This window comes from Heloderma suspectum, chromosome 10, assembly GCF_057233095.1.
Source record: "Heloderma suspectum isolate Gila_16-S chromosome 10, 16-S_ref, whole genome shotgun sequence".
Lineage (NCBI taxonomy): Eukaryota > Metazoa > Chordata > Lepidosauria > Squamata > Helodermatidae > Heloderma > Heloderma suspectum.
Window position 1 is genome coordinate 17161369 of NC_139467.1, and position 26569 is coordinate 17187937.

The 26569-nt window shown below is 46.4% G+C and overlaps 1 protein-coding gene across 7 annotated transcripts in view; it reads left to right on the top strand.

Moving 5' to 3' along the window:
- LOC146337836 (uncharacterized) overlaps positions 1-26569 on the top strand; it is an 83328-nt gene that overhangs the window by 27498 nt on the left and 29261 nt on the right. The window contains exons 4-18 of one of the 7 annotated variants that reach the window (XM_084815342.1): positions 2380-2418; positions 5838-5867; positions 6194-6226; positions 6553-6585; positions 6912-6944; positions 7271-7303; positions 8965-8997; positions 9324-9353; positions 9661-9687; positions 10014-10049; positions 11731-11772; positions 16355-16384; positions 21867-21917; positions 23568-23630; positions 25068-25091. In XM_084815342.1, the coding sequence (XP_084671468.1) occupies positions 2380-2418; positions 5838-5867; positions 6194-6226; positions 6553-6585; positions 6912-6944; positions 7271-7303; positions 8965-8997; positions 9324-9353; positions 9661-9687; positions 10014-10049; positions 11731-11772; positions 16355-16384; positions 21867-21917; positions 23568-23630; positions 25068-25091 (537 nt within the window). The remainder of the gene's footprint in view (positions 1-2379; positions 2419-5837; positions 5868-6193; positions 6227-6552; positions 6586-6911; positions 6945-7270; positions 7304-8964; positions 8998-9323; positions 9354-9660; positions 9688-10013; positions 10050-11730; positions 11773-16354; positions 16385-21866; positions 21918-23567; positions 23631-25067; positions 25092-26569) is intronic. The other 6 variants (XM_084815344.1, XM_084815345.1, XM_084815343.1 and 3 more) reach the window with 6 other exon arrangements.

Consider the following 26569-nt stretch of genomic DNA (forward strand, 5'->3'; position numbering starts at 1 on the left):
CAATTGCTGGGGAACATGGGTGGGAGAGTTCTGTTGCACTCATGTCCTGCTTGAGGGTTTCCAATGGAAAGCTGCTCGGCCACTGTGTGAACAGGACTAAATGGACCCTTGGTCTGATCCAGAATGGCTCTTCTTATGTTCTTATGAGTAGTAGAAATTATCCAGCAGTTTCTCAGGGGCAGAGTTCACTATTAGGAGCACAGTGTCTGTTATTGTTGGGGATTGGGGCGGGGGGAGTTGCTGCTGCTGCAAGGGGTAGCAGCAAAAGTAACTGTGTTGGAACCTGGCCACCATTTTGCATTCTCCACAATACCCCAGATCTAGTCTTGTTTTGGGTCATTGTGTGTGTGTGGGGGGAATGGGGGCTGCCACTTAAAAAAATGGTGGAGAATATTAGGGAAAAGAATCTGCAAAGTGGCCTTACACTTTCTGGGGGGCGGGCAGGCGGGCAGAGGGGAGCGGTGGAGGAAAGAAAAATCTCAAAAATGTTCTCAGAAAAAAAAAATCTTCTGAGAAATGTTGGCTCAGCTGTAGGAAGAACATGAAGAGTCCACGTTGCTCTTGGCTCTGAAAACAGAAGGTCCGTTCTGCAAGAACAGCCAAATAATCCCTCTGACCTTTCCTTACTGATAAAGCAATTTGGCAGCTGTCTCAATGGAAGCTTTAAGTTTGGGCAGTTTGGCTTGTGATCACAGATCAATAAATAACTGTTTCTGAACTACCCTCTTGCACTCTGAGCGTTTTCATGCCAGGGTGAAAGGAGCCTCAAGCCCAAGCAAAATGAAGCTCCCAGTTGCGGTGGTCATCTTTTGGCTTTCTGTGCTTTGCACAGATGCGCAGGTAAGGTGGAAATGGATCTCTAGGAGACATTCAGCATCAGGTTTTTTTTTTAATTGGGGCAGGGGCAGGATGTGGAGTGGCGGACCCAATGTGAATCAAGCACCGTGGGTTGGATTGAGACTAACAGTGCAGTCCTATGCATATCTATTCGGCAGTAAGTCCCATGAGTACAATGGCACTTACTCCCAAGTAAGTGTGTACAGGATTTCAGTCTAACTTAATTGCACATTGATCCCATTGAAATCAGTGTGAAAATTGAGACCTACCTTTCTTAGAGGGCCGCGGTGGCTTAGTGGTTAAGACGCTGAACTGCCGACCGGAAGGTCGGCAGGACAGCAGTTTGAGACCCGAGTGCTGCGTGACGGAGTGAGCTCCCGTCTTCAGTCCCAGCTCCTGCCAACCTAGCAGTTCGAAAGCAAGAAATTGCCAGTAGATAAATAGGTACCGCCTCGGCGGGACAGGTAACAGCGTTCCGTGCACCTGGGTGTTCAGTCATGCCGGCCACATGACCACGGAAGCGTCTTCGGACAGCGCTGGCTCTTCGGCTTAGAAACGGGGATGAGCACCGCACCCTAGAGTCGGACACAACTGGCTGGGGACACCTTTACCTTTTACCTCTCTTAAGTCCTATTGATTTTGGAAGGAGCTAAGCGCAACGGACTTTTCCCAGCCTGTCATTGGCTAATTTGACAGCTGTCAGGATGAAGTCTGTGCACTTTACCCACTGACAGGTCAGGAGAAGGGGACCAGGTTGCGCACTTAGCAACCTGCTCCTTGGGGTGAAGTGATAAACTGACGTCTGGGAGTGCCCTGCTTCCGTTGCACACTTGCCCAGTCACAAGAAAGTTAACACAGAAGGCGCTTGTGGGAAATTGGCAAGTTGTTTGAGAAGCAAGGGATATTATTTATATTTATTCACTTACTTCATTTCTATACTGCCCAATAGCAGAAGCTCTTTGGGTCGTTCACAAAAATTAAAACCATAAAGTACAACATAAACAATATAAAATGTGAAAGCTTAAAACTATAATATTGAATATGGCTCTACTGGGCTAAACAAAGTAGAGGATGTGGAGAGGATGAAACTGACAAGGATGTTGGCAAGAGGGCAACACACTTCTGCAGAGCTGTATAGGAGATGTGGGCGGACTTGCAATGCTGCACAGATGCGCAAGACTAACCATAAAAAAAAAATTACATCCATATTTGTACATATTTCAAGGCACAATTTTTTAAAAAATTTGCACAAATGGCGGAACCGGGGGGGAAATGTGCAAAATTTCCCCAGATTCCAGAAAATCCCACCCTGATTCAATCCGCTCCTGCTTACAGCTGCAGAAATCCATCGGGCTTAAACAGAACAGATTTCCCAGTGTCGCATATCCAGACTGATCGCAGCTGTCCCGTAATGTTGACATCCCTTGACTTCACACATCAGAGGACTCCATGCTCCCAGGAGGCTCCATTGTAATTTTCTTGTGCCAATGTGTGTTGGGCAAGCAGTAGAACTGAATAATCTGTGTATCTTTATTTTTACAGCATCCCTTTGGTGGGGCCCCGCCCCAGCCTCCACCCCCAGTAAGTATGAGAAACTCTGTTTTGGATTATTTTAATTTCCTTGATGTGGGCTATCTCACTATACAGCTAAATCCAGATATCACATCCACCACGATTTGTGCTAGCTGTAGTTCAGTGCCCATACCATGGTGTGTGTCTCTGTTTGGTGTTCATTTATGTCTTTATTAAATTTATGGACCACTCAACTGGCAGGTGCCATCAAGGCGGCTTAAAATAATAAAAACAAACAAACAAACAGAAACAAACCCCAACAACAAAACAACCAAAGCAATAAAGACAACACTGAGAATATCAGATTTATATTAAAATAATAACACATTAAAAAGGTAAAAATATTACAGAATCAGTTTAGCAATCAGAGCACTAAATTAGCAATTAAATGTCTGCTGGAAAAGAAAGGTGTTAACCTGGTGTCAAAACATATGCAGGTGACTGTTAGAGCAATACAACAATGGAACCAATGACCTAGGGAGGTGGTGGGATCTCCTACACTGGAGGCATTCAAGATGAGGCTGGACAACCATCTGTTGGGGATGCTTTGACTTGAATTCCTGCATTAAGCAGGGGGTTGGATTCAATGGTCTTATAGGCCCCTTCCAACCCTACTATTGGATGATGCTATAAGGCGCCAGAAAGATTTCCCTGGGAAGAGCATTTCACAGACAGGGGGGCCACTGCAGAGAAGGCTGTTTCCCTGGTAGCCACCCATCCCACCATGGTAGGCAGGGGCACCCAGAGAAGAACTTCTGAAGATGATCTTAGTGACTGAGCAGGAACATTGGCTTTCAATGGGCAAGACATGCTTCAGAGCTGCTTGTCTGCTTTGGTTTTCCATCTGCTCAGCATTCAGCTTTATGTTTATTCACTGGAATGAATAGGAATTTTCCTCCCATATAAGTAGCAGACAGGCTTCCTGGTGATCCAGACTGGACCGCAGCAGGGGAGAAAGGTTTAAAGCACCTGAGCCCACACTAGGGCTTCACCCCATTTGTGGAAGAGAAGCCTTGACCTCAAGCAGTGAATAGTGTAATGAATAGTTCAAGGGTAGACAACTTGGTTCCCTCTGGATGTTTTGGCCTACAACGCTCGTCAGACCCAGCCAGCGTGGCCAATGGTCAGTGATTATGGGAGCTGTAGTCCAAAACATCTGGAAGGTGCAACTGCCTATCACTGATGTAGTTTGACCCAAAGGGTAGAGGTGGGTTGATGTGGGAGAAGACACTCCCTCAGGTGCCCAGGTCTCCATGATAGACTGAAATATTGGTATTCTTACCCATGGGCATTGAGTTTGCTTTGGGCAATGTGAACATGTACTCTGAAACCTAAGGAGCATTCACAGAGAATTGACTTGCCAAAGATGCAAAAGAAAATAAATAAAAAATTGCGGGCATTGTAACCATGGCCTGCATGGCCACCGGACCAGCATTCTCCAGCCCAGTGACCTTCAAAGGTCTTGGACTAGAATCATAGAATAGAATCATAGAATAGTAGGGTTGGAAGGGGCCTACAAGGCCATCGAGTCCAACCCCCTGCTCAATGCAGGAATCCAAGTCAGAGCATCCCTGACAAATGGCTGTCCAGCCTCGTCTTAAAGGCCTCCAGTGTGGGAGAGCCCACCACCTCCCCAGGTAATTGGTTCCATTGCCGTATTGCTCTGACACTCAGGAAGTTTTTCCTGATGTTCAGCCGGAATCTGGCTTCCTGTAACTTGAGCCCATTATTCCGTGTCCTGCACTCTGGGATGATCAAGAAGAGATCCTGGCCTTCTTCTCTGTGACAACCTTTCAAGTACTTGAAGAGTGCTATCATATCTCCCCTCAGTCTTCTCTTCTCAAGGCTAAACATGCCCAGTTCTTTCAGTCTCTCTTCATAGGGCTTTGTTTCCAGTCCCCTGATCATCTTTGTTGCCCTCCTTTGAACCCTCTCCAGCTTGTCTGCATCCTTCTTAAAGTGTGGTGCCCAGAACTGGACACAGTACTCCAGATGAGGCCTAACCAGTGCTGAGTAGAGGGGAACTAGTACTTCCCGGGATTTGGAAGCGATGCTTCTATTAATGCAGCCCAAAATAGCATTTGCCTTTTTTGCAGCCACATCACATTGTTGGCTCATATTCAGCTTGTGATCGACGACAATTCCAAGATCCTTCTCGCTCGTAGTGTGGTTGAGCCACGTATCCCCCATCTTGTAACTGTGCATTTGGTTTCTTTTTCCTAGGTGCAGAACTTGGCATTTGTCCCTATTAAATGCCATTCTGTTGTTTTCTGCCCAGCACTCCAGTCTATCCAGATCACTTTGAATTTTGTTTCTGTCTTCCAAAGTATTAGCTATCCCTCCCAATTTTGTGTCATCTGCAAATTTGATCAGCATTCCCTGCACCTCCTCCTCCAAGTCATTAATAAAAATGTTGAAGAGCACTGGGCCCAGGACTGAGCCCTGCGGTACCCCGCTCGTTACCTCTCCCCAGCTTGAGAAGGTCCCATTGAGAAGCACTCTTTGAGTCCGATTCTGTAGCCAACTGTGGATCCACATGATCGTTGTTTCATCTAGCCCACTTCGAGCAAGTTTGCTCATCAGGATATCATGGGGCACTTTGTCGAAAGCTTTGCTGAAGTCGAGGTATATGATGTCTACAGCATTCCCACGGTCTACAAGGGAGGTGACTTGATCAAAAAATGAGATCAGATTTGTCTGGCAGGACTTGTTTTTGACAAATCCATGTTGGCTTCGAGTAATCACGGCATTGTTGTCAAGGTGCTTCCAGATGGATTGCTTTATGATCTGCTCCAGAATTTTCCCAGGGATTGATGTCAGACTGACTGGTCTGTAGTTCCCAGGTTCCTCCTTTTTACCCTTTTTGAAGATAGGGACAACGTTAGCCCTCCTCCAGTCATCTGGCACTTCCCCGGTCCTCCATGATTTCTCAAAGAGAATAGACAGCGGTTCTGAGAGTTCTTCTGCCAGTTCCTTTATTACTCTAAAGCACCCATCTAAAGCACCCATCACTGAGCTATGGCTCTTCCTTTCTTGTATTCACATTTCCCCCTCCCTTCCCTAGTTTGCTATAAGCATAGTTTAGCTTTAGCACTGGTTATAGCTAATGGGGATCACTTGGAATGACAGCCTCCAAATCCATGTGAAACCATGATTATTATTTTTAAAACTGGTTTTGAGCAATCCTGATGAACTTTAACCATATCCTTCCCCAATGCTGATGCAATGCTGAATTTAGCTATATTTGGTTTTCTGGCACTGCAGGTACATTTCATTTCTGATAGTGGCTTTCCCCAAAGGTTTACATTCCTTGACTTCCCTGATCAGTAGACTCCATGTTTCCAGTAGGTTCCATTGTAATTTTCTTGTGAAAATCTGTGTTGGGTAAGAAGTAGGACAGAGTAAACTGGGTATCTTTATTTTTGCAGGGTTCCTTTGGTGGGCCACCACCACCACCAGTAAGTATGAGAAGCTCTGTTTTGGATGATTTTAGTTTCCATGATGTACGATGCTTGTCTCTGTTCATTTCCCATCTTTCCCTGCTCCCCCATACATATACTCTGGGTTCACACAATATGATAACCTACACTCCAAAGTTGAGGATGGGTTGAATGTGGGTTGTCATTGAACTGTGGGTTGTTCTTGAAACATGGGTTGTTGTGTTGTTGGAACCTAGCTGTGCTAACACGCCTTGGTTTGTTAAGCAGGAACCACCCATGAAGAGAGCCCATGGTTTGTTGTTGAGCTGTAGGATAGAGTAACCTGTGTATCTTTATTTGTACAGGGTTCCTTTGGTGGACCCCAACCTCAGCCTCCAGTAAGTATGAGAAGCTCTGTTTTGGATGATTTTAGTTTCCATGATGTACGATGCTTGTCTCTGTTCATTTCCCATCTTTCCCTGCTCCCCCATACATATACTCTGGGTTCACACAATATGATAACCTACACTCCAAAGTTGAGGATGGGTTGAATGTGGGTTGTCATTGAACTGTGGGTTGTTCTTGAAACATGGGTTGTTGTGTTGTTGGAACCTAGCTGTGCTAACACGCCTTGGTTTGTTAAGCAGGAACCACCCATGAAGAGAGCCCATGGTTTGTTGTTGAGCTGTAGGATAGAGTAACCTGTGTATCTTTATTTGTACAGGGTTCCTTTGGTGGACCCCAACCTCAGCCTCCAGTAAGTATGAGAAGCTCTGTTTTGGATGATTTTAGTTTCCATGATGTACGATGCTTGTCTCTGTTCATTTCCCATCTTTCCCTGCTCCCCCATACATATACTCTGGGTTCACACAATATGATAACCTACACTCCAAAGTTGAGGATGGGTTGAATGTGGGTTGTCATTGAACTGTGGGTTGTTCTTGAAACATGGGTTGTTGTGTTGTTGGAACCTAGCTGTGCTAATAAGCCATGGTTTGTTAAGCAGGAACCACCCATGAAGAGAGCCCATGGTTTGTTGTTGAGCTGTAGGATAGAGTAACCTGTGTATCTTTATTTGTACAGGGTTCCTTTGGTGGACCCCAACCTCAGCCTCCAGTAAGTATGAGAAGCTCTGTTTTGGATGATTTTAGTTTCCATGATGTACGATGCTTGTCTCTGTTCATTTCCCATCTTTCCCTGCTCCCCCATACATATACTCTGGGTTCACACAATATGATAACCTACACTCCAAAGTTGAGGATGGGTTGAATGTGGGTTGTCATTGAACTGTGGGTTGTTCTTGAAACATGGGTTGTTGTGTTGTTTGAACCTAGCTGTGCTAACACGCCTTGGTTTGTTAAGCAGGAACCACCCATGAAGAGAGCCCATGGTTTGTTGTTGAGCTGTAGGATAGAGTAACCTGTGTATCTTTATTTGTACAGGGTTCCTTTGGTGGACCCCAACCTCAGCCTCCAGTAAGTATGAGAAGCTCTGTTTTGGATTATTTTAGTTTCCTTGATGCGTGATGCTTGTCTCTTTTCATTTTCCACATTCCCTGGCTCCCCCATACATATAGTCTGGGTTCACACAATATAACCTATACTCCAAGGTTGAGGAGGGGTTGAGTGTGGGTTGTCACTGAACCGTGGGTTGTTCTTGAAACATGGGTTGTTGTGTTGTTGGAACCTAGCTGTGCTAATAAGCCATGGTTTGTTAAGCAGAAAACACCCATGAAGAGAGCCCATGGTTTGTTGTTGAGTTGTAGGACAGAGTAACCTGGGTATCTTTATTTTTGCAGGGTTCCTTTGGTGGGCCACGACCACCACCACCAGTTAGTATGAGAAGCTCTGTTTTGGATGATTTTAGTTTCCATTGTGTGTGACGCTTGTCTCTGTTCATTTTCCATCTTCCCCCGCTCCCCCATACATATACTCTGGGTTCACACAATATGATAACCTACACTCCAAAGTTGAGGATGGGTTGAGTGTGGGTTGCCACTGAACCGTGGGTTGTTCTTGAAACATGGGTGGTTGTGTTGTTTGAACCTAGCTGTGCTAACAAGCCATGGTTTGTTAAGCAGGAACCACTAGGGACGTCAGAGAATTCCACCACGGATCTTGGTGAGGCCGAATGCCAGTGCATTTGGCCCCCCGAACTCTGTGGCGGAACGGCTTGCCCCCCGTGGATCCCTCCTGGGATGAGACTCACCTGAGGCGGATCTTCCGGGTGGCAGCAGCTGCGGCAGCGGCTCCGGCAGCAGCTCCAGCAGCGGCTCTTCTGACCGGCTGCCGCCGCCGCCATTTCCAGGCTTGTGTAAAAAAAAAAAAATGTGATAGGCTACGTAAAGATTTACATAGCCTATCATGGCTAGGTTTAAGAAAAAAAAAGACGTGATAGGCTACGTAAATCTTTACGTAGCCTATCATGGTTGGGTGGGTTTTTTTTAAAAGAAAACACCCACGTACGCAAATGGTGGTGGCTACGGCCGCCACCATTTGTGTTCCTTCTTTTTACCGTCTTAATCTATGTAAATATTTATGTAGACTATGACGGCGAAAATAAAGAGGAACGCAAATAGCATAGCAGGCGCTATTTGCGTCCCCTTTTGAATCGCCGTTTTAGCCTATGTAAAGATTTACGTAGGCTAAAACGGTGAATCAAAAGGGGACGCAAATAGCGCCCGCTACACTATTTGCGTTCCCCTTTATTTTCGCCATCATAGTCTACGTAAATATTTACGTAGATTAAGACAGCCAAAAAGAAGGAATGCAAATGGCGGCGGCCATAGCCGCCGCCATTTGCGCACGTGGTTTTGTTTTGTTTTTTTACCCAGAGCCCTCCACGGCCGGAAATCCGGCTGTGGATGGCTCTGGCCTGGCTGGGCCTGGCCGGCTGCTCCACGGAGCTGCCGCGGAGCACAGCCGGCCGTTTGAGGATTCCGGGGGGAGGAACGGAGTGCCTCCCCCCCCCGGCCAGGATTCCGGGGGGAGGGATGGAACGCCTCCCCCCCACCATCAACATAATCCGTGAAAGTTAAGTCACCTTCGTACATCCCTAAGGAACCACACATGAAGAGAGCCCATGGTTTGTTGTTGAGCTGTAGGATAGAGTAACCTGTGTATCTTTATTTGTACAGGGTTCCTTTGGTGGACCCCAACCTCAGCCTCCAGTAAGTATGAGAAGCTCTGTTTTGGATTATTTTAGTTTCCTTGATGCGTGATGCTTGTCTCTTTTCATTTTCCACATTCCCCGGCTCCCCCATACATATAGTCTGGGTTCACACAATATGATAATCTACACTCCAAGGTTGAGGATGGGTTGAGTGTGGGTTGTCACTGAACCGAGGGCTGTTCTTGAAACATGAGTTGTTGTGTTGTTGGAACCTAGCTGTGCTAACAAGCCATGGTTTGTTAAGCAGGAACCACCCATGAAGAGAGCCCATGGTTTGTTGTTGAGTTGTAGGACAGAGTAACCTGGGTATCTTTATTTTTGCAGGGTTCCTTTGGTGGTCCACCACCACCACCAGTAAGTATGAGAAGCTCTGTTTTGGATTATTTCAGTTTTCTTGATGCTTCTCTTTTCATTTCCCACCTTCCCCAGCTCCCCTATACATACAGTCTGGGTTCACAAAACACAATAACTTATTTTCAAATTTGAGGATGGGTTGAGTGTGGATTACCATTGAACTGTGTGGGTAACAGTGGGTTGTTCTTGACATGTCAGTCATTTTGTTGTCTGAACGGTTTGTTAACCACACAGAACCCATGAAGATAACCCATGGTTTGTTGTTGAATTGTAGGACTGAGTAACCTGGGTATCTTTATTTTTGCAGGGTTCCTTTGTTGGGCCACAACCACCAGTAAGCATGAGAAGCTCTGTTTTGGATGATTTTAGTTTCCATGATGTGTGATGCTTGTCTCTGTTCATTTCCCATCTTCCCCCGTTCCCCCATACACATGGTCTGGGTTCACACAATATGATAACCTACACCACAAGGTTGAGGAGGGGTTGAGTGTGGGTTGTCACTGAACCATGGGCTGTTCTTGAAACATGGGTTGTAGTGTTGTTTGAACCTAGCTGTGCTAACACGCCATGGTTTGTTAAGCAGGAACCACCCATGAAGAGAGCCTATGTTTTGTTGTTGAGTTGTAGGACTGAGTAACCTGGGTATCTTTATTTTTGCAGGGTTCCTTTGATGGGCCACCACCACCACCACTACCAGTAAGTATGAGAAGCTCTGTTTTGGATGATTTTAGTTTCCTTGATGTGTGATGCTTTTCTCTTTTCTTTTTCCATCTACTCGGCTCTTAACTTTATGATCATTCACACTGGAATGAATGGGAACCTTCCCCCCACCCCCATACATATAGCAGGCACAGCTCTTTGCAATCTGGATTGGGACTGTAGCAGGGGGAAAGGGTTAAAACCACTTGCTCACCCCACCCCCACTGATCAGCCCCTTGCCCAGCTTTTTGTGAAATAGTTGCACTTGCACCACAGTGCAAACCATGTGATTAACATAGTGTGTAATTGATGGGTAGACAACCTGATGCCCTCCAGATATTTTTGCCTACAACTCCCATCAGCCCTAGCCAGCAAGGTCAATGGTCAGATATTGTGGGAGCTGTAGTCCAAAGTATGTGGAGGGCACCAGGTCTCCTACCCTTGATGTACAGTTAGGTTGATGTGGGACAAAATACTGACCTGGTTTCCATGATCAAAAGAAGCCATGGTGGCTTAAAGAAGCTACGGTGGCTTGTTTTAAACCCATGGACTGTTGTAGGGTTATTTGAGGGTTGTTTCCTGCTCAGACAAGCCATGCTGCCTGGGTTTGGGCGAGACGACAAACTGAACCTGGGTGGGTAAGTAGGGAAATGGCACCTGGCACATGCTGAGCATTAAAACAAGCCACGGTGGTTTGTTTGATTGTGAGAATCAGCACACTCTCTCAAGTATCCAGGTCCCCAGCTGTGTACGTAGCCATGATGGACTGAGATATTGGTAGGGATGTACAGATTGTGTAAAATCTGTTCCGTCTGTGTTTCGGGGATTGTCAGGTGCCTTTCATTCTGTTATCTGCCTATTGCCAGAATTGGCTTTTCTTTGTTTCCAAATTTGCACAATTTTGTATTTGTGGAAATGTGCAAATTCCCCCCAAATGCGTATTTTTGAACTTTAGCCTATGGGGAAATGTGCATTTTGGGCATTTTTTAAAAAAAGTTGCATATTTTTCTACAGTGAAATTTGGGAAAGTTAGAAAATTGGTCTGAAACTCTGTGCAATATGCCTGTCAAGGGAAATGCCACTCCCGCTGCAGAATCTGCAGGTCGGATTCATGAAAATCTGAAATCATTTGGTCCCGTTGCGGATTTCTCTGACATCTCTAGATATTGGTGTTATTTACCCCCCATCACTGAGTTTGCTTTGAGCACAGTGACCACATATTAAGAAGCCTAAAGTGTATCGAGAGATAATCAAATTACCAAAGAGGCCAATTTTCTATTGGTGCCAACTGCTTTTTCTCCTCTTGTTTTAGCCTCAAGAGTGGTGGTAGTGGGGTAACTTGGGGAAAGAAGTGGCTGGGTGGGAAGGTTACTCCCCACACATGGTGGTCCCAATCCAGATTGGGTCCCCACTCTTACGCTAAGGAAACAAAATGGCGAAGATTGGCCACACGCTACGTATTTAACATAGCATGTCATTCAGCTCATATTGTAGGGATCAAGAATGCATGATCTCAGGTCATTGTAATGGCCACTCGCTTGTATACTTGCACGTAGGAGAGCAACTGAATCGATCCACAAATCATTGTTGTTGTAATAGGATATTGACAACAGCAACCATGGTTTATCTTTCATGTAGTATGTTAAAACTAACAACGTCATTCTTTCTATTGCTCTAGGGGGCTCCTCCTGGCTACGGTGGTTCTGGCTATGGTGGCCCGGTGAGTTTGGCAAATACATACATCCAATCTCTTTCTTTCCCAGTAACTTCACAAGGGAAGGCAGAATTGCTTCTTTTAGGGAGGATGTCTGGATTCCACAAAATACAAGGGCAGTTGGACTTTGCTGCTCTAAAACAGATCTTCTGAAAAGTCCCTTAATCTAAGCCACATTGACCGCATTCACACATCCTGCTAAGCCATGGTTTATGTTAACCAGGGCTGGCCCTCCCATGAGGCAGAGTGAATCCCCTGCTCAGGCGGCAGATCGGGAGGGGTGGTGGATTGCGCCCTGACCCTGCTGGGAGGGCCCCTGAAGGCACGGCCACCGCCACTGCGCCAGACCAGCTTGCCCGCTGCAGCAAATGCAGGAGGGAGGCAAGGAGGTTTTCTTGGAGGAGCAGTCACCTCCTCCCCACCTCTTGCTCCGAGCCCTCTCCCAAAGCGAGAAAGCTAGTGGGTGGGTTTCCTGGAGAGGCCACCCACAAAATCTCTCGCTATGGGAGAGGGCTCAGAGTGAGAGATTGGGCAGATGGGTTCTCTAGAGAGACTGCTTGTCTGCCTGCTTGCCTCCCAATCTCTTGCTCTGGGAGAGTTCCCCAGATGAGAGATCATGTGGCCAAGTGGCCTCTCTGGAAAGCCACATCAGCCTCACAAAGCAGTCGATGCACCTCTTTGGAAGGTCTGCCTTCACAATCTCTCATTCAGGGAACTGTCCCAGAACAAGAGCTTGGGAGGACAGGCTCTGGGAGAGTCCCCTGGATGAGAGATCGGGCAGGCAGCCTCTCCAGAGAGGTGGCCAGGCCTGAATGCCATTCTTTGAGGGGTTCTTCCTCAAAGCACAACATTCTGAGGTGGCCTGGAGACTTCCTGTACAGTTTGTTGCTTTAGCCATTAATGGTCTTGCAGATGCGCAAGTAAAACATGGCTCATTTTCCCTATTTCTGGTTTGTTTCTCTCCTGCCCATTTTGCCAACCTTTAGAGCGGTTTCATTTTCAGGCTGCTCTTGCAAACAGCAGTGCACATAAGCCAGGGATAAGTCACAGTTGTGGGTTCAGACATCATGGCATGGTTTAAACAAGCCACCAAAAAGCCATGACCTGGTTCACATATAACAACAATCCCTGGGTTGCTCAAGCCAGGAATTGTTAGGGGTGAGTGACAATGAGCAGGGGTGCTGCCTCCCACACACTTCCGCTTTCAACAACTCCGGAATGCTCTGTTCCTGGGTTGTTATTGTGATGTCTGAACCCAGAACTCTGGGTTGTTTAGGGGTTAAACAGCCCAGAGTTTACCCAACAATCACCCAGGAATTGTCCTTACTCAACAGAGTTTACCCAATAATTAACCCAGAAATTGTAGTTCCATGTGAATTGAAATGTGCTTTCCAATTCTATTGTGTTCTGAAATGGGAGGCAACATTCTTTTGGGGGAATTGAATCAGAGCAGTATTTGAATGCAAAGCAAGTTTTCCCACCAGGCACCTATTCTGAACTATTAACAAGATGTTATTTTAGTTATTTAGTTATTTATTGCATGTATATCCTGCCTTTCTTCCTCTTGCAAGGAACCCAAGGCAGCTTACATTTTCCTCCTCCTTTCCATTTTAGCCTCACAACAACAGCCCTGTGAGGTAGGCTGGGCTGAGAGTCTGTGACTGGCCCAAAGTCACCCAGTGAGCTTCCATGGCCGAGTGGGGACTAGAACCCAGATCTCCCAGCTCCCAGACCAACACTCTGACCACTACACCACACTGGCTATGTTAATAGCCTTGAAGGACATTCATAGCCTTAAGCATCATGATAAGGGGGGTGGGAGAAAAAGAAAAATAGATCTACTTATTAATAATATAAGAGGCATAGCTAGGTGCCACTGAGCTGCACCTTACACTTTCCCCCCATTGTTAAAAAAAAAAAAAATGGCTTGCTTTCTGTTTCTAAAGGGAGTTAATGTTCCTCTCCCTGTAGTGGAAGTTTTGTTTGTCAGTGAAGCCACAGCTTAAGTATGTTTACTCAAAAGCAAATCTAAAGCTGAAGAGATGAAAAACACTTTGTACACGTTCAATGAATCTGAAAATGTTTCATGGATTTAAATTTAGTCATTAAAATGTCCCCCTGATCCAATGTGCAACAAATTATAAATGCTGTGCATGATTAATTAGGGGGCAGAGTAGTTCACTTGTACTTTGAGCACTGTCTCTTTCCCATACATTTTTTTTTTAAAAAAAAGAACACCAAGCAGATGGTCAAGATCCACAACATAGACCTTCCTTACTCAGAAGTACATCCCACTAAGTCTAATAGGATTTGCTCCCAAGTAAATGCCGTGATTCTGAATCGCTGTAGACGCTTGCGTTAAATACATATGTCTTCAGTGACTCATTTTTCATTTGGCTGATTAATGAAATTCCTGGCTGGAGACAATGGGGATAGCCCAAGTCTGGCTACATGTTAAGGAACATAATGTGAAGTAATGTTAAGAAGGAAGATCTTTACCAGAGATCTCACTGGGGAGAGGCACCATGTTCAGAGGCAGTATACTTTTGATTGCAAGAGAAAGAAAGAGATCCTCCCCACCCCCCTACCACACTCAGAAGCAGTAAAATCTCTTCTCTGAAAGATCATCAGAGAGAGCCTCACTGTCCAGAGGCAGGGGTCCCCAGCAGAGTGGCTGCAAGGCCAGGCTGATGCACCTGCCAAGCTACTTCCCCATCTGCAAGTGAATGGAGTGATTTCTCCATTCATTCTATGGGGAGGAGGAGCCCTCCTTACAGAAAAATGGCTGGAGTGGGGGTGAAGTGCCCCCTCCAAGGACCCTTGGGGCAACAGGCTCCTTGATGGGGGTTGACCATCAAAAAAAGAGGACCAGATTGAGAGAGAGAGAGAGAGAGAGAAGAGAGAGAGAGAAGCCAGAGAGAAAGAGAGAGAAAAGAGCCAGAGAGAGAGAGAGAGAAGGAAAGAGAAAAGAGCCAGGGAGAGAGAGAGAGAGAGAGAAGGAAAGAGAGAAAAGAGCCAGAGAGAGAGAGAGAGAGAGAGAGAAGAGAGAGAGAGAGAGAGAGAGAGAGAAGCCAGAGAGAAAGAGAGAGAAAAGAGCCAGAGAGAGAGAGAGAGAGAAGGAAAGAGAAAAGAGCCAGGGAGAGAGAGAGAGAGAGAGAGAGAAGGAAAGAGAGAAAAGAGCCAGAGAGAGAGAGAGAGAAGCCAGAGAGAAAGAGAGAGAAAAGAGCCAGAGAGAGAGAGAGAGAGAGAAGGAAAGAGAAAAGAGCCAGAGAAAGAGAGAGAGAGAGAGAGAGAGAGAGAGAAGGAAAGAGAGAAAAGAGCCAGAGAGAGAGAGAGAGAGAGAGAGAGAAGCCAGAGAGAGAGAGAAGAGAGAGAGAGAAGCCAGAGTGAGTAGCACACCTCTGCATAACCTCTGCAGGGTGCACAACCATGCACACAGACACAGACAAGAGTGTGTGTGCTCCCACCATTTCTGTGATCCCTCCCCACCCCACAACAGTCACTTTGTGGTGGTGCCCAGGGCACCTTTTCAAGATGCAAGGCATCAGGAGGAGTATGTAGTGTAAGGCCAGTGGATCAGTCAAAGTGCTTTATTTTCCTCCAGAAAGTCAGCCTTCTCTTCTCCTTGAATGACAAGCTTCTGTGTAAATTGCCACACGGTGTCAGCAAAGGGCTGCATAGACCAGGAGGGAAATCATCCTTTGGAGAGGTCGAATGTGGTCTGTGAGTCCTTTGTCACATGCTGTGGTATTAAGAAGCATATGAAAGAAGCACCTGCTTTCCCACTGTGGGAACAGAGTGCTGGACAAGATCGGTCTTTGGTCAGGTCCAACATGGTTCTTCTTATGTTTAAATGACCATATCATATGAAGAATTCCCTGTCATGTAGATGTTTTCACATGCTTTTGCAATTGAGTGGAACACGATTCTGAAGGCAGGTTTGCAGAACGTGGAAGTGTTATGGGCTTCCATGTTGTACACCTCCTCCATGTTCCTTTTACATAGGTAGCATGGGAAGCTGCCTTATACTGGATCAGAACTTTGGTCTATCCAGCCCAGTACTGTTCACACTGATTGGCAGCATCCCCAAGGTTTCAGGCAGGAGTCTGTCTCAACCTCAGCTGGAGATGCTGGGATTTAAACTTACGATCTGCTTCATGTCCTGCTTGTCCTTACCACTTCTTGCATTCACAGTCCCCCATCCTTTCTTTGGTTTGCTATAAGCATAGCTTAGCATCTGCATTGGGACTTCTAGTTAGAGCTAATGAGAATCACTTGGAACCTCAGCCTCCAAATCCATGTCAAACCATGTTTAAAAAAAAAACACAAAACATTGTTTTGAGCAACCCTGATGAACTTTAACCATAACCTGTCCCAATGCTGATACAACACTGAATTATAGCTATATCTGGTTTTCTAGTATTGCAGGTAGATTTCATTTTTGATAGCAGCTGTCCTCATATGTTAACATTCCTTGACATCACCCAGGAGTAGTCTCTATGCTTCCAGTAGTACCGCTGTAATCTTGTGACAACGTGTGCTGAGCAAGAGGTAGGAGTGAGTAACCTGCTCATCTTTATTTTTACAGGGTCCCTTTGGGCCTCTTCGACCACCCCCAGTAAGTATGAGGAACTCTGTTTTGGATTATTTTAGTTTCCTTGTTGTGTGATGCTTGTCTCTTTTCATTTCCCATCTAAGCACTCAGCTTTATGCTCATTCACACTGGAATGAATGGGATCTTTCCCCCTCATACATATAGTAAACACAGCTCTCTGCCATCTGGATTGGGACCATGGCAGGGAGAAAGAGTTAAAGCCACCTACCCCCACTGATCAGCCCCCCTGCCCAGCTATTTGTGAAATATTTGCACTTGTATCACAGCACAAACCATGTGATTAACACAGTGTGTGATTCATGGGCAGAAAACCTGGTGCCCTCCAGATGTTTTGGCGGACAACTTCCAGCAACCCTTGCCAGCAAGGTCAATGGTCAGATACTATGGGAGCTGTAGTCCAAAGTCTCTGGAGGGTACCAGGTCTCCTATCCCTTTTGTACAGGTAGGTTTATTTATGTATTTATTTATTAGATTTATTAGCCACCCATCTGGCCAGCTACCCGGCCACTCTAGGCAGCGTACAATACTAATAACAAATTTACACAATTGACTGAACACAACAACATAACAAAACAACACTGCTCTAAAAAACCCTAACCCATCTCAAATGCCCTCCTGAACAGCCAGGTTTTTAAAGCCTGGCGGAAGCTCATCAAAGAAGTTGATGTGGGAGAAGACACTGATCTGGTTTGCAAGATCAAAAGCATAGTTTAGCATCTGCACTGAGGCTTCTAGTTAGAGCTAATGGGGATCACTTGGAACTAGGGATGCTGGATAGGGATGGCGGAGAATTTCGCCACGGATTCCAGGGAGGCCGAATGCCAGTGCATTCGCCCCCCCCGGAATCCGTGGCAGAGCAAAGCCCCCCACCCCCCCACCCCGCGAAATGCACGTGGACGGAGATTACCTGCTGCCGTTCGCTGGTGCTTTGCAAATGGCGGCCGCATTTGCGGCCACCATTCGCCTCCCCACAAATGCCGTGATAGGCTACATAAGTAATTATGCCATTTGCGTCCCTGTGGAGGCCGTGATAGGCTCCATAAATATATACGTAGCCTATCACAGCAATAGGAAGGAACGCAAATGGTGGCCGCCGTAGCCGCTGCCATTTGCATCCGTGTCTTTTGCCATGTTAGGCTACGTATATATTTACGTAGCCTAAGATGGCAAAAGACAGGGGAGCAAATGGCGTAGTGGCCGCCATTTGTGCCCCTGTCTTTTGCCATGATAGGCTATGTAAATACATAAGTAGCCTATCATGGCAAAAGACACGGACGCAAATGGCGGCAGCGACGGCGGCCGCCATTTGCATCCCTGTGCAGCCCAGCGGCCGGATGTCCGGCTGCAGGTGGCCCTGGCCGGTGACTCCGCGGAGTCTCTGTGGAGCGGAGCCGGCTGTGGAGGATTCCGGGGGGAGGGACAGAGCGCCTCCCCCCCACCGCTGATTGCCCGGTGCGGAGCCAGGTAAGTGTTTCGTACATCCCTAATGCTGCGGAAATTCCAGATGGACTAAAATGAGCTTGGATTTCTGAGAATCCGACCGGCGGAATCTGCTGTGGGGTCTGCTGCTCCTCTGGCTGCGCAGAATCCGTGGACTTTGGGATTTATTTATTTTTTACTTTCCCCAAATTTATGCAAATTTATTCGTAGGAAAATACACACGTTTCTGCTGATACTGGTAAATATATGCAGGGAAAAGCTGAATGAAATGCAGGGCGATACACTGTTACGGACTAATGTAAATTAAGCAAATTGTTGTGAAACCTCTTAGGGAATTATTTGTGTCTTTTTCTGCATGATGAAAAAAATGTGGAATCCGTCTATGAGCAGAAGATGGAACAAAAGGCACCTGACAATTCACAAAACACAAATGGAACAGATTTTACACAGTCCGTACATCCCTACTTGGAACCACAGCCCCCAAATTCATGTTAAACCATGGTTTGAAAAAGTGGTTTTGAGCTTTTTGAGCCTGATGAACTTTAACCATATTCTCCCCCAGTGCCAATACAATGCTGCAGTATCTCTTCTTTCTTGGCATTGCAGATAAATTTAGGGGTGCACGAAAGTCCCTTACCTGTCCTCGAAGCTTTTCGCGGTGGGGGGGAGGCACTTCGCTGCTCCCCCCGCGAAGTTCAGGCTGGGGGGGGGAGGCTTCCCGCCTCGCCCGGCCGAAATTCAGGCCGGGGAGGAGGCGCCTCGCCTCGCCCGGCCGCGAACTAAAAAGTTAAAACAAAAACAAAAATGCCCCCGTGGTAGGCTACGTGACGATTAACGTAGCCTATCACGGCTAGATCTGCAAAGTCAGCCGTGATAGGCTATGTACATCGTCACGTAGCCAATCACGGGTGACTTTAAAAAAAAAAAAGCGCGTATGCAAATGGCGGCCCCCATAGGGAGCCGCCATTCGCGTTCCTTATTTGGTCGCCGTAGTCTACGTAAATCTTTACGTAGACTACAGCGACCAAATAAGGAACGCGAATGGCGGCTCCCTATGGGGGCCGCCATTATCCGTATGCGCTTTTTTTTTTTAAAGTCACCCGTGATAGGCTACGTGACGATGTACGTAGCCTATCACGGCTGACTTTGCAGATCTAGCCGTGATAGGCTACATTAATCATCACGTAGCCTATCACGGGGGTGTTTTTTTTTCTTTTATTGGAATGGCGGCGGCGGCAGCCGGTCGAAAGACCGACTGCCGCTCCCGCCCCGGATGAAGACCCGCTGAACCGCCAGCCGGACCCGCCGCTGGGAGGGACATTCGGCAAAGGTAAGTCCCGTCCCGGGGGGTGTGTGCGGAGAATTTCTCCCCGAAACTTGTTCGGGGGGCCGAACACGTTGGCGCTCAGCCCCCCGAAGTTTCGGGGAGAAATTCTCCGCCAACCCTAGATAAATTACAGTTCTGATAGCATCTGTCCCCAAATATTTACATCCCTTGACTACTCCCATGAGTAGACTCTGTGCTTCCAGCAGATTCCATTGTAATTTTCTTGTGCCACTGGGCCAGTTCACATGACATGGGGCTGGAGCATGTCTCCTATGAGAGAGGGTGACAACAGCTGTGATTGTTTAGCTTGGAAAAAAGGAGGGTGAGGGGAGACATGATAGAGGTCTACAAAATTATGCATGGTGTGGAGAACGTGGATAGGGAGACATTTTTCTCCCTCTCTCAAAATACTATAACCCAGTGGGGTCATCCCATGAAGCTGATTGGTGGGAGATTCAGGACAGATAAAAGGAAGTACGTCTTCACACAGCACAGAGTTAAACTAAGGAACTCGCTATCATGGGATGTAGTGATGGCCACCAATTTGGATGGCTTTAAAAGGGGGCTGGACAAATTCTTGGAGGAGAAGGCTATCAATGGCTACTAGTCTTGATGGCTATGTGCTACCTCTGGTACCAGAGGCAGTGAGCCTATGCACACCAGTTGCTGGGGAACATGGGCAGGGGGTGGGTGGGTGCTGTTGCGCTTGTGTCTTGCTTGTGGGTTCCTGGCTGACAGCTGGCTGGCCGCTGTGGGAACAGAATGCTTGACTAGATGGACACTTGGCCTGACCCAGCATGGCTCTTCTTATGTTCTTATGACATGGCAGCCCATGGCTTAAACAACAACCTGCGGGTTAACCGCTGTGTTGTTTAGCCCCTAAACAACCCAGCGCTCTGGGATCAGATGACACACAAAGCAACTTATGATGGAGCCACTCGTGGGCTGCTAAGGAAAAGTGGAAGTGGCGGCTGTGCTGCAGCATCATCATGTCCACTTTCTCCCCTTCACACACGCCGCTGCCATGTCATGCGAACCAGTCAATGCGTAGTGGGCGAGAAGCAAGGCAGAATAACCTGGGTATCTTTATTTTTATAGCGTCCCTTTGGTGGGCCTCATGGTTTGTGCTAACCATAGTTAAGTGCCCACACCATGGATTTGTTTGGTTTATTAATTTATATATTAAATGTATATAAGGCTGAAGTTGGTAGATGCCATCAGGACCATTTACAATGATAAAAAGCAAACAAACCCTGAACCACAGTCAAATAACAACCACAACAATAAATGCAACAATGAGAATATCGAAATATTAATATAAAAATAACACAATGAAACATTTTAAAAACATTAAAGAGCCAGCTTACTAATGAGGCTTTAACCTGACATCTAAATGGATCTCCCCAGGAAGGGTATTCCACAGAGGAATGGGGGGCCACTACAGAGAAGGCTTTTTCCTCGGTAGCCACCCCATGCACCAGTGCATGCACAATTACAAGCAGGTGATCTCCAAACTTTTTTGATCACACACCCCTATCAGTAAAAAAAAAAATTGAGCATGCACCCCCAATGCTTGTATATTTATTTATTTATAAATTATATACATGTACTACTGTACCAATATATTATGTACACTATAAAACATACACAGAAATAGAAATTAATAGATTTTTTTAAAAAAAAATGAGATAAAGTTGATATCAAAAATATTTTTTAAAACCCCTTTTTGCTCTCACTAAATATATATATATATATTAATACTGTTTTTTAGTGAGAGCAACGTGATTGGATCTGCTCCATTGTTTTTGAAAATCTTGGTTTAACACTTTGTGATACAGCAATTCGAAGGTCTGGTTCTAAGTTCAGTTTGTTTCTATACTTGGTTTTGATGGCTGACATAGCTGTCCTAGCACACACTTTCTTCTCGGCTTCATTCTGCCAAAGGAAAGTGGGAAGGGTTAATCTCCTTCCTGCTCTCCTTCGGCCGGATGGCAGCTGCCCAGTGCTGCGGCTTCCTCTGCCGTGCCTGGCAGAGATTGGCACAGTAGCTCTTGGTGGACGCAGCACAGACAGGATAGGACTGGAGCCGAGAGAGAAATGCCATGGAGCTTCCCTCTCGGCTCCTGTCCCATTCTGCTGCCACTGCCGCCACCACCATCATTGCTCACAATGGCAGTGCGTCAGGGCGGCGGGAGGCTGCTCAACGATCAGGTGGCTCACGCACCCCAATCGATCCTCTTGCGTAGCCGCTGGGGTGCATGCACCCCACTTTGGAGACCACTGGTTTACTATTTCCCCTCAATCATTTGGATTGATGTTGATTGCGTGTATCCAGTGTTTCCCGTGACTGATTATTGTGTTGCGTTTGATGTGATTGGATTTTACAACCTTTTGTTGTTATTTCTGTAAAATTCAATACAGATATTTTATAGAAAAAGGAAGGATGGGAATGAGCCCTTGCCCACTTGCATGCTGAACCTAGTCCACAAATCATGGCATGTTGTAACATGATATTGACGAGCCACAATGTTCTATTTTGAATTATGTTTGTGGAAACCAACAGCACTTCTTTTTTTTCTTCTCTTTTAATATTACTATTAAAGGGCCACCACGGGCCACCATGGCATCCCGTCCCTATACCTAGGACATACACGGATTCATACATACATACATGCATACATACACAAGATCAGTGAATGTATCTTTTAATTTCTGCAGGAGGGTCCTGGATATGGTGGCTATGGTTCCCAAGGGTTCCCTGCTCCTCCAGTGAGTATGGCCATTTTCTTTTCCTCTTTGTGCCCCATCCTCCTTTAGATGGACAGCGGATGAGCCCCTTGGTCCTAGTTCTACCAATTCCCCTGCAACCTACCAGCACATCTGTGTAGGGATGGGTGGATCACTTACCCTGTTCTGGCTGGGGGGGTCCACAGGTGGGGGGAGGCAATCCCTCCCTCCCCCCGGAATCCGTCCAGGCCGGCTCCACTCCGCATTGATCCTATGGAGCCGGCCACCTGGTCCGCATCGCTGGCGATATGGCCGGCATCCATTGCTGTGCCATATCGCTGTGCTAAGTCTCCAGATGCAAATGGCGTAGTGGATGCCATTTGCGGCTGAAAAGCTGGTAGATTAGCCTAATATTTGTGTAGCCTATCACGTGAACAGGGATGCAAATGGTGTAGTGGATGCCGTTTGCGGCCGTAAAGCTGGTAGATTAACCTAAATGTAGCCGTAAATGGCTGCATTTAGGCTAATCTACCAGCTTTATGGCTGCAAATGGCGCCCACTACACCATTTGTGCCTGGAGGCTTAGCACAGCAATACGGCATGGCAATGGCTGCAGGCTGTATTGTCAGCGATGCAGAGCAGGCGGCCGGCTCCACAAGATAAATACATGGAGGGAGCCGGCCTGGACAGATTCCGGCGGGAGGTGGAGGCGAGTGCTCTGTTCTGCCATGGGCCCCAGTGGGGCTGGATTCTTGGAATCCGGCCTCACTGGGGTCTGTGGCAGAATTCTCCCCCATCCCTACATCTGAGTCACCTAGGGCCATGGCATAAAGATGTGAATCAGGAAAACTGATAGAGGCTGCCTTCACATTAAAGAAAAACCCCACAGTCCTCCTGTTGTGGAGCCTTTCTGCATTTACAGCAGCTCCTGGATGCGGGACACTTGAATGGGTGTCTGGAGGCAGTTTTGGGATGGATGAAGGCAAACTAGTTGAAGCTTGTCCCGACAAGATGGATGTGCTATGGGTAACTATGGAAACATCCAGGATAGACTACTGTAATGTGCTCCACATGGGACTGCCCATAGTCCAGAAACTTCAGCTGGCGTAGAATGGTGGCTGCTACGGATAACTCCTCCTCCTCCTCCTATTACTACTATTACTACTGATGAAGATGATTATGATGTTTTGGGGCCAGGTTATTTGCAGGGGCACCTGTTCTCATATGAACCTGCCTCAGATCAGCGCCAAGAAGCCCTAATGATTGGCTGGCCTTTAAGATCAGTTAGATTGGTCAGAAGGCAGAAGGGGCAGGGCCTTCTTAGTACTGACCCCTACCTTATGGAACTCCCTTCTAAGTGATATGTGGTTGGCCCTCTCAGTAGGCTTTGAAAATCCTCCTGTTCCTAATGGCTTTCCACTAATAAGTTTTATTGGTCATGCTGCCATTTGACCGATGTTTCATTGCTGGGCCTTGGGGATTTTTTTTTAATATGGTGGCTCAATTATATTTTATCGTATTGGTGGTGTTTTGTAATTTGTTTTGTATTTTTAAGTTTGATTATGGTACTATGGTATTTTTATTTCTTAAATTTATATTTCTCTTGCAGCCTTGAGTGGATTTGGTTCAGAAAGGGGACTTATAGATATTCAAATAAATAAATGAAATAAATACATTTCCTTCTTTCTGCAGAGGAACCCTGGATACCCTAGTCCTGGCCACCCTGGTTATCCTGGCCCTGGATACCCTGGCCGAGTGAGTAGATCAAGTGTGATTTGTCTGCTTGTGTCATATCCCCCCTCTGATAGATAGCAGAGGATCTTAGTCCCATTCACCCCAGTCCCACTGATTTCCATGCAAGCCCCATTTAGAAACAAGCATTGCATAGGCCTAAAGATGTGAACCAGGGAAACAGAAAGGGGCTATTTATGATTTGTCTACAGTAGAGATGAGTAGATCTGTCAACCTCAATCCCATCAAAGTTCTCTTTTGCCCACTGCCAGACTCGTTCTATATGGATATTCCCTCCTCCCACTTCCCTGTCCGTCAGAAATTCATACGCATTTTTTCTGCGCATTTTTTCAAATGCACACATTTTGTGTGTGCATGTTTCCAGTGTATGCATTCTTCTAATGCATGCACCCATGAACGAAAGTGTGTTTGTGAGAATTTTAGAGATGTATGCAATTTTCTTTGCACAGTTTTCAGATGTGTGCATGGACACTTTTTGTGCGTGTGTGGGATGCATCGAGAACTCGGAAATGTACAGATTTCTGAGCGTAAATTGTGTTCAGGTAAATTGTGTAAATACTATAGCAGCCCCAATGTGGCCATCTGTCCTCTTACACAGAGGACAGTCCTCTATTGGAGGGTTGCCAGAGGACTGTTCTGTCTTTGAAGGGCTGTCCTGTCTCATTCCAGTTTAAAGATAAAGGACCATAAGAACTTTTGCCGGTCAATAGTTATTAGCACATGAACTGCAGACTGAGCAAGGCACACAGGTCACCTAGTCACAGCCATCCACACTAGGGACTGTATTTCTATTTAAATTGTAATAATTGGTTCTAAATTTGCATCTATACATATGAATTAGCATGTGCAAGTTTTATGTAAATCACTGCCCTCTTTTGTCCTCTTATTAGTGATGCATTTCATCTTTTTGGGTGATTTATCAGTGGGAGCACGGGGTATGTGTGTGTTTGTGTGTGGCGGGGGGGGGGAGTTTAATCCTTTTACCCTTGCCATGGTCCCAATTAAATTACCCACCCCCATCTCCACCCAAGCTGTTGGGTGGGGGAAAGGAAGGAAAGGAAACCTCAGGAAGGAATCAGGAAGGAAACCTCCGTCGAAGCTTCCGATCTGATGAAAATAACCACTTACAGTAGGGGTGTGTGATTTTCATCAGGGCCATGGCGGGGGGTGGGGAATGGTTACATTATTTCCCCATTCCCACTCCTGAGGCCATGGTGCCATGGTGCCATGGTGCTGGCCAAGCTCTGCCAATCACATAACAAAAACAAGCAAACAAAGAATTACGCTCATGCAACAAAAGTCACATCCACTTTGGTCCTAAGTCCCTGAGATTTCACAGGCAATTTGTTCCAGGGATCTGAGTACAGTTTCATTTCTCATGTGGAACCCAACTGGAGCAAATGACATAATGTTAAAATTTTTATTTATTTATTTTCGTAGCGTGGTCCTCGTGGTAGAAGACCAGTGAGTATGACAAATGTTGTTTCCTGGGTTGTGATATTTTCTCCTTGTTCTCTTATTATCCTGGGAGACAAATTCACCTAAGCAGTGCTTAAGTTTCACTGCTACCAGAAGCTAAAAGAAGCTGGCTTGTGATCTGTCCCATCCCATTTGCGCACCCCACCCTGCACGTGCACAGAGTGTGGTGCCCTTTTCCTCTGTCCCTGTTGTTGGTCCTTATCTGAGCATGCGTAATCCTGGCCGCACTGCACATACCCAACCATTGCTTACAAGGGGAGGCATGAGAATGTTCCTCCTGGAGAGTGATCCAGCCACTCCCGCTCCTCTCCAAGGCTGAGTGTGCAGGTGACAGGCTTAGAACATCAGCACCCTGAGTGAGAAAGAGCAAGGTTGGCCCAAGACATTTTGCTACCTGTGGTGAAAGACGAGATGGTGCCTCCCTCCCCTTCCCCCCACACTCCATGTACAAAAGCTGACCAGACTGTCTGTTAAATCTTACTTCAACAGAGGTCAGCAAGACCAAAGGTAGGCATGATCAGGCACTTGAGGAGGGCCCACACCCCAGCAGGGGTCCACTGATGGGAGCCCCTTGGACTTGCTCTTCCTCTTCATAATTGCAACCTGTTTGTTTCATTTCATTTCACTTCACTTCACTTCACTCATTATATTTTTATACCACCCCATAGCCAAAGCTCTCTGGGCAGTTCACGAAAATTAAAACCCCTAAAATACATTATACAAAATATGAAAAGCATTTATGCAAAGGCATAGAAACAGATAGCGCACACAACATACAACATATATCTAAAAACCATGTTTTAAACAATTAGCCAAAGACAATCCAGGAGCGGATTAAAAACATTATATGTTGCTTCATGCCTGAGAGAAGAGGGTAGTTTTAACCTGCCAGGACAGCTAGGCTGGTGAGGACGAGGGAGAGGGCCTTCTCTGTGGTGGCCCCCACTCTGTGGAACTCCCTCGCTAGGGAACTCTGCCATGCCCCCTCTTTAATGAGCTTCCACTGCGCATTAAAAATGTGGTTGTTCAGGCAGGCAGTTGGGGTGGGTTAGGGTATTTTTTATGATGTTTTTAATGTAGAATTTTATTGTTTTAACTGTTTTGTTGTTGTACATCACCCAGAGTGGCTGGGTGACCAGCCAGATGGGCAAGTAATACATTTAATAAACAAACAAACAAACAAACAAATAACCTGTTCACTTGCCTTTTAGTTTGACCCAGACCACAGCGATGGTGAGAAGGAGAAGCAGGAGATGCCACAGATTGGGTTCACAGAACAAGCTAATCCCCACTCAGTGGTTGAGTGTGACATGGGTTGTTTGTTGAACCGTAGGTTGTTTGTTGAACTGTGGGTTAGCGTGTTGTCTGAACCCAGGACATTTTCCGCAGGTTGGCTTATTAACCATGTGGTGTGGCTTCTTTTTCTCCAACAAGCCACCTTGAGAACCCATGGTTAGCTGTTG